The sequence below is a fragment of the Oreochromis niloticus genome, linkage group LG7, assembly GCF_001858045.2.
Source record: "Oreochromis niloticus isolate F11D_XX linkage group LG7, O_niloticus_UMD_NMBU, whole genome shotgun sequence".
Lineage (NCBI taxonomy): Eukaryota > Metazoa > Chordata > Actinopteri > Cichliformes > Cichlidae > Oreochromis > Oreochromis niloticus.
This window is the reverse complement of record NC_031972.2, coordinates 4,740,635-4,748,770: the sequence shown is the minus strand read 5'-3', so window position 1 is coordinate 4,748,770 and position 8,136 is coordinate 4,740,635. Positions and strand designations below refer to the sequence as shown.

Here is an 8,136-nt window from a genome sequence, read left to right as displayed (position 1 = left end):
TGTAACCTGACCATGAGCACCACAGCTGCCGTGCACCAGTCACACACTGTCCTGTAGTGTAAACCCATGACAGCACAGCAAACCAACCTGTTTATCCTGCACTAAAGTATATTTGTGCAACCTTTAAATAACACAAAGTTAGCAAACCCCAGTTTGTTTTTCAGCATGATTCACAACATACAAAAATGTCACATGTAAAGACCAAATATTTGATTTAAAAACATGAGGACATATATGTAAAATTTCAGTTGATCATATACTACTGAGCAGTCCTTACCTTTAAGTGTAGCCTCGCCTCCTCCTTTCCTGTTCTGTCTTTCATACCTTTTTCCATCTCTGCGTAAAGTTAGTACCGCATCTGCCACTTATGGGCAACTGCACTGGTTCTGGTGATGTGCCAAAAATACAAAAAACACCCATCCATGTTGTCTCCTCACCATGGTGATTAATACAGGAACATGACTGCCTTTGACATGAAACTGTTTAGGCCCAAATCTGCTGATATTTGAAGGCCGGCAGCGACATGAAACAATAACTCCTCTTAAATGTGTTAAACCAAAAGCAAGAAGCCTGTTTCAAAAATGTAAGGAGGAGAAAGTCCAGATATTTGTTTATATATGTAGGGAGAAAAAGTAAAAGTTGCCAGAAAAATAAAAGCTCTAGTAAAGTACTGATACCTGAAAATTCAACTCAAGTACAGTAACAGAGTATTTGTACTTCGTTACATCTCACAAACGCTCGACGGTAGTGAAAGTTAAAATGGGCATAGACAAAAAACTCTGAATTGAAATGATGGCGTAGAAGTATAACTTGCAAAGGAGAAATTGCTTAGAATCATATTTGTGTGCAAAGTCAGCAAGATTCAAAGTCAGATGCTGTTTGCTAAACTCCACCCTTGATGGTTCAAATCCACAAAATGCACCACACCTCAGAGCAGCAGACCATAGAAATCATGGGACTTATTTCTAACGGAGCCTTAGGTCCACCCTGCCCTGCTACACCAGAACTTGGGATTTCTACTACTCTAACTACCAATTTCCACTTTAAACCATATGTTGAATCAGCAAATGGTGAAGATGTATCTTATAAAGTTGATAATAATGTAAATTAGTTGAAGTTGCTAAATTATTTCTCCTCAGCAGTTCAGTATGACTGGATTTAAAAGGGAAATGTTGTACTTGGGTGAAGTTATTTTGGCGACAGTCAGTTGAAGTTTTCCTCTATAGTGAAAAGCTCTTTTTCCCCTTGTAAAGTAACTTGCTCCAAGAGCCAATAGCAAACCAGTGACGTGTGAAATGATTCTGCTGACACTGCTTCAAATGTATGTTTTTCCACACTTACACTTTGTAGACAGTTCCTGCGCACTCACAGCGCACGTTTCCAACCACAGACAGTGAGTTACATTCATTTCCTCCCACCTCAAAACTGATTGTGGAATGAAAAACCAAACCACAGACGGACAAACGTTGACCTTTCCATGTAGGTCCAGTCAGACCATCTCTTACACAGTGAGAAATATACATGAGCATATTACAATGAAGGAATTGGATATTTTTTATTGTAAAAACTAATCTGATACAATATGTGGTTATAAACAAATAACTTATATGAGTGTAGACAGACTTTGTTTTTAAAAAAAAAAAAAACCTTTTAAGCTACTTACATTTATTTAAATTGAATTTCTGTGTCTTTTGCTGCATGATGAATGCAATGCATTGTTATAAATATCACTTCCTTGTCCCCGATGTCTGCAGCATAAACCCAGGGAACTGAATTTGAGTGTGAAGTCAGTGAGGTCAGGAGGAGCAGAAATGGGCTCAGAAGCAAAATATCATGAATTTGAAGCTCTACTGAGGTATTTTATTTTTCATTTTCATTCTAGCAAAGGTTTTGTTTTTTTCATTTTAAACTTCTTTGTGATAGAAAGTCTAACAAGGACACCCAGGCAAGGTTAAAGTAGAAACTGGAGGTGGCTGCGGTAATGGCCTAGCAGAGCACCTGAAGGGAGGAAACACAGCATTTGTTGATGTGCACGGGTTCTAGCCCTACATTGACCATGGGCCCATCGGTGGGCCCATTTTACAGCTAAATATAAAGGGTTGGTCAATAAAGGGCTAGCGTCCAGGTAGACATTTTCCTCAAAGGATTAAAGGGAAGCTTAATATTTACAGTTAGTTGGTCTAATTACTTCTGACCAGAAATATTCCTAAACAGTTCATTTTCAGGGTGGATGGAGAGTAAGGATGAGGATCCAAATGCAGGAAGCCAACTTTTTACCTGCCACTTTTTGAAAACTTTTTTTTAACATAAAAAAAAGCACTACTCTTTTTTTGTTGCTCACTCCAGTTCTGTTCAGCTAGCAAGACTAAAGTACTGAAGAAGTCAAAGTCAGCTTTATTGTCAAAAACCATATGTACAGATCATACACAGGAATATGAAACTGCAGTCCTGCCACGGCCCTCAGAGTTACACTAAAACAACAGGAAGATAAAAAGATCAAAATCTCATGTACAATACAATCTTATATAAACATCAGTGTTCAACACAGTCCCAGTGTTTGTGGGTAAGAGTTTGTGTGCAAGTGTGGTGAGGGAATCAGTGAAGGGCGATAGTGAAGGTTCAGGGTTTCTTATGTCTGGGGGGTTCAGAGGGAAGAGGTGAATGCAGGTCTGGAGTTCATGAGAGTCGAGAGGGACAGAGCAGGGAGAGAATTCAGCATCCTGACAGCCTGATGTATGAAGCTGTCTCTCAGTCTGCCGGTTCTAGCCCGGAGGCTCTTCAGTCTCCTTCCCGATGGCAGCAAGCTGAAAAAGTTGTTGGACGTATGAGTGGAGTCACCTGTAATGCAGAGGGCTTTTTGGGTGAGGTGGGTGCAGTAGACGTCCTGGAGGGAGGGAAAAGGAAATGTAGCTTTTTCTATCAGGACACAGTGCAGGAGCCATATCACACATTGGAATTTGAAGGACATACAGACACAGACAGTTGATTGTTTGGGCTTGTTCTATCAGATATATTGAGACCGTGAAGTTCCAGTTTGAATATGCAGATTGGAATGTGACTTAGGCAGGGTGATCAACTGGTCGCTTGAGAAATCTTCTGAAACATCAGCATCATCAGGTCTACAGTGAAGTCAGCATGAAGACTCTCAGCCTGACGGTGGGACTGCTGCTTGTACTGTTTGCTGTTTACCACAGTGATGCCTGCAAGTCTGCTACTTGCACTTGTGTTAGACTAGTTCTTTGAATTTTCTGTCTTTCTCTTCATTCACATGGAGAGTGAGACGGGGGAGGATATCAAACTCATATAAGTTCATGGTCATGAAGACCAGTGTTGATCTTAAGTTCTTCACGGTAATTTTCTCACTCTTCAAAGTCGGATTGAATCCTTGTGGAAAGTGTGGTCACATGTCCGGCATGTCCTTCACTGAGACAGATTGTTTTCCTTAAATTTGTTTTTCTATCTTCTGTCTCTATCTTTTATGTCTTTGCTTAATAATCTTGCTCCAAGACATAAAATAGGATCCTTCAAACTGTGTTTTTCATTAAGATATAACAAATTGTATTTTTGTTGCCTGAATGAGTGTTAACCTTAATTATATCTGGTATGTTGGAGAAGTCATTAGAAGCAGCTGCAGCACTGAGTAATCCCTGTTTTTCTGTTACAGCTAAGGCAGTGATTTCACCTGACTTTTGCTGTTTTCACTTCTTTGACAAACGGATCCCAAAGGCGAACATCGTCTCCATCGTGAAAACTCACAGTCAATGCTCCACACCAGCATTTGTGTAAGTTTGTCTTTCACTGTCTCTTTGATTCGATCACTAATGTTTGCCAAGAAGTCATGTATAAGCAATGTATGATCGTCCACATTGAAGCCATAACTCTGCTATTAGCAGTAAAATATGGGAATACAAGAACCAAAAAATGAAACAGACTTTACTGCACGATCAAGACACGATCAAGACAGTCTGTTTCTGTGTGAACCAGACTGCAGAGTGGGCAATGGAACAATGTGTCAAACAAGAGAGAGTGAAAATTGAACCAATGATGCCAATGAATGTCACAAGCCAAAATTCATCAGTCAATTTCAAGTTACTTTGTAAACTGTTGCTGAAATTTTAACCCCTTCATTCTTTACCTGCTTAATTACAGCTGCAGAATATAGAAAACATTTATTTTATGCTGATTTCTTTCTTTCTTTCTTTCTTTCTTTTTTTTTACATTATCACAATATCAACTTCATAATTTGGGAATTATGTTAATCCCGTATGTAAAACTCAGTTGATAAAGTGTCTTCCCTCATTAATATCCCATAATCATCTGAAGGTGGTCTTACTGTAAGATGGGAGCATTTAAGAGCCACATGAAGTGCCAGACGACATAAAGTTAGATGGCAGGATTAGTGAGTGCAAAGATAGAGTGCTGAAAAAGTCTCCAATGTTTTGTTGATCTGCACAAAAGGTTGCATGAATGTAATGTGGTTTATATGCTGCCAAGAGACGGTGGTGACTATCAAAGTAAAGCCAATGAGATTTGATAAGGGAATCAGGGCATTGTCGTTCAAAGAAATAATACATACATACAAAAAACACCTTTCATAACAGGGAACACCCTCAGATCCATTTTTGTATGTCTGTATTGGCACTGCACTGGATGAATTTTACTCATCCATCCTCTGCTTTTCTGTTGTGGGGTTCCCTCTAAGAATCCTTTGTCCTTTCTATAATAAGTACAAGTGATGCATCAGAAACCACTGACATTTAAGTGCACTCTTTTATCTCAAAAAACAAAACAACCCCCCCAAAATTCTTCAGCTAGCTTTATATCTGGAGAAGAAAATGGGAAACAGTGGTTTCAAACTGTTGATGCGTAGGTATTTTGTCTACACGTCATTAAAACTCTATACATTTTCTTTTTAACAGTACGTTTTGTTATATTTTAGTCTTTTGTGTCACATGCATGTGTTTAATGGCAACACGTGTTTCTTAACTTGAGGTCTGCAAACTGGCACAGTTGAAAGTACGTGCATCAAATGCATCTAAATAGGTTACGGGTGCATCTGTAACCTGGGTTTTTGTACACATCTAAAAGCAGCACTGATAAGATCTTGGGAACATCATGAAATCTCCATCACTTCAGTCTGCACCACGAAACATTTGCATAGAGATGAGAACTGAGTCACGATGTGCTTGTAACGTAGTTCACTCTGGAGGAGGTAGAAACTTTAGCTGCCATTCTTTGTTTGTAAAGTCCTTGGATGAAATTTTTTAGCTAAGAAACCATGAACTTTGACTTTTTACACAAGGAGATAGAACGATTAGTTTACCCAACAGAAAAGAAGTTCTATATCTGAAAATAGTCATGTTATGAAAACTTCAAAGCTCTCTGCCTACAAAGTACAAAGTGAAAATGTGGTGGAACTGCACAGTAAAAACAGCACAGTTTCTTAGAAAACTCTCGAGTGTTGTTTTTTCCAGTTCTCTGTGGCAACATCACTGAAGTAGAAATCTAAACCAAATATTTCTGCCTGTAGGACCAAGACAGTCTAATCCACAACTGCAATAAATTCAGCATTCTGGGACACAGAGATTTGACCTCTGAAGTCTCATTTATCGTTTCTTGTTCTGCAGTTAATATTTAGTTGATATTATAGGATCTGTGTACATAACCTTAATGTATATTTCCCTCCCTATGTCAGCAAAGTTAACTGTATCTCGCAGCACAATCACTGGAGCTGGAAATGAAGCCAATGCTTCATTCAGACTGCACTGCCTTGAGTAATTACACGAGGTTGTTTCTATGATTCAGTCCCCAAAGACTTGCAAATGGAAATAACCACCTTAACAGCAGAAATGATAAAGTTTAAAGCTTGGTAACAAAATTCACAAAATCTGTCCATGGAGGGATTTTTTTCTACATAACTATCCCCTTTAAACTGTACAGAGGCATAATAAGGACACTGCCCGTAGCCACTCCCTATTAGCCAGTAAATTCATTAATATAGACCTCTTGACCTCATGACCTCTCTCACATGTGCACAGAGCCAGTCTGTGGGAGTCAGAATTGTGGCTGGGCTGTAATGGATCAAATACTCAAATTTCACTCAGTGTGATAGTGCAAACCAGTTTAGAACTTTTTTGTAATGTGTGTTTGTTTATTTATTTTCAGTTAATTGTCTCTCTCCATTAAGATGAAACTATCACAAAAATCAGAGACTTTTCATTTCAAGTGAGCAAACCTACAAATTTATCCGGCAATCAAATAATTTTCTTTCTTTCTTTTTCCTCAGAATTTCAGTGGAATAATCAGTTGCCCACTTTCACTTGTGTAGCTCTAAATTTGGTACAACTACAGTTAAGTAAGTTCTTATCAGGTTCAGTAAGATCAGTACATGCTGAGTAATTGTGATAAGCATAATACATCTCAAATTTTAAGCTTTGTGGTAGAAGCAGCAGGAGTTTTTTGACCTCCAGCCAGGCCTAGTGATGGGTACTCAAGGACTTACAATTCTGCATTTGGGTGGTGAGTCAGTCTATTCCCCATCTGCTTGGGGAAACACAACTAATTTTGTGAAAACCACACACAAAATGTCAGGCATGATTGCGATCAGTTTCCTTTGTCTATTAAAACCCCGTAAAAGAACCTGAAAACTAGAGGTAACCTGTGCAGATATAAACACTGATTACACTCTCCCCCACTTCCGCTGATTCTAATCTGTCAAATGTCCCCTTACTCTAACTTTCTTCCGCAGTTGCACGAGCGGTGGTTTGAGTGTGCTTTCGTGTCGGGGATTTCTGAGTTTGGGGCGGAAAGGTTGACATCACAGAGATAGAAAAGGCATAGGATTTATATTGGATGCACGGCTGGTCAACATCAGATAAAAACACGACGAAGAAGATCCTCCTCATCCCTCCGCTCTCAGCATCATGAAGACTCTCTGCTTCTCTCTGGGACTGCTGCTGCTCGCAGCCTGCTGCTGTGATGCCATCCGTGAGTGTTTATCCCTTTATGACTCCTTGCATTTGTTTGAAAATTTATAGCTGACATGTTGATACTGACTTAATTTTTTTACCTTGCTCTCAGCGAAAGGCGTAAAGTTCAGCACAGCTCCTGGAACCTGCTGCTTCAACTTTAAAATGAATGCAATACCGGTGAAGTTGGTGTCCTTCATCACCCATACGCACAGCTCCTGTCCCAAGAAGGCATACATGTAAGTTTGATATTTTCAATGAATAAAGTATAAAAATGGATATGTGAAGTTTAGACAGGCCTTCTGCAAGATCTCAATCAAAGCAGTGTGAATAAAACGATTTTTGTGTGCATGTTTTGCAGAGTCCACACTGTCAGAGGAAAAAAGATCTGCTACACTCAGAGCTTCCAGTGGGCTCAGGACATGTATCGGCTCCACAACACTGAAGGCAGCAGCTAGCCACCACGAAGATCTTCAGCTATCAGCTATCGGCTTCAGTTAATAATTGACTGCTTTTTTAAGGCCTTATGGCTTAGCTTCGTATTTGTATTTTTATAAAACTGGCTTAAAAATAAACAAAAAAATGCATGCAAGTTCTCTGAAAAGACTGTTAGATGGTTACGTGAGTGATCAGATGTGCGTTAGGTATGTTTTGTGCAGGGGAAGAACTGTAAAGAAATAATAATACAAAAGTGCTTTTTACTCTGCTGCCTCAAGCTCAAAGCTGTAAAAAGATCTTTATAAACTCATTAAATACAGATCTTAAAAAAACTGTAATCCAGTGTTTCTCAGTCTCTTGTTTTCATTTGAACAACTCTTTGAATCTGTAAAAATGATAAAAGGTATTCAGAGATAATAACCAGAGAAACAGCAAAAACTAGAACTGAATTACCTTTTAAACTAGGTTGGTGCAGCGCCACTTCTGCCTTGGTGTATTTTTAAAACAAGCCCACGTTTCAGCAGGTTTGAGTAGTGTCACCAGCAGACGTGAGAGCAACTTCTATGAAAAGATGGTTGCATGTGCTGATTCAACCGGGGACCCAATTTTTGGCCACAAATTGACTGAATTCCCTAATTGTATACAAAATGATCAAAACGTGCTCCACCTGAAGGAGCAAAATTCAGTTGACTCAATCAATCAATTAATGCTTTTGTATTAGTCTAATAAT

The 8,136-nt window shown here is 39.1% G+C and overlaps 1 protein-coding gene across 3 annotated transcripts; it reads left to right on the top strand.

The window, feature by feature from the left end:
- The first annotated feature begins 2,932 nt into the window (after positions 1-2,932).
- LOC100711717 (monocyte chemotactic protein 1B) lies at positions 2,933-7,744 on the top strand. 3 transcript variants are annotated; one of them, XM_005449288.4, is made up of 5 exons: positions 2,933-3,156; positions 3,665-3,782; positions 6,749-6,987; positions 7,081-7,207; positions 7,330-7,744. In XM_005449288.4, exons 3-5 carry the CDS (start codon positions 6,924-6,926, stop codon positions 7,424-7,426), a joined length of 288 nt encoding a protein of 95 aa, XP_005449345.1. In that variant the 5' UTR covers positions 2,933-3,156; positions 3,665-3,782; positions 6,749-6,923; the 3' UTR covers positions 7,427-7,744. The 3 variants fall into 3 exon arrangements, with proteins under 3 accessions (XP_005449345.1, XP_005449346.1, XP_003439456.1); XM_005449289.3 differs by lacking the exon at positions 2,933-3,156 and adding an exon at positions 3,163-3,350; XM_003439408.5 differs by lacking the exons at positions 2,933-3,156; positions 3,665-3,782 and adding an exon at positions 6,438-6,519.
- The last annotated feature ends 392 nt before the right edge of the window (positions 7,745-8,136 follow it).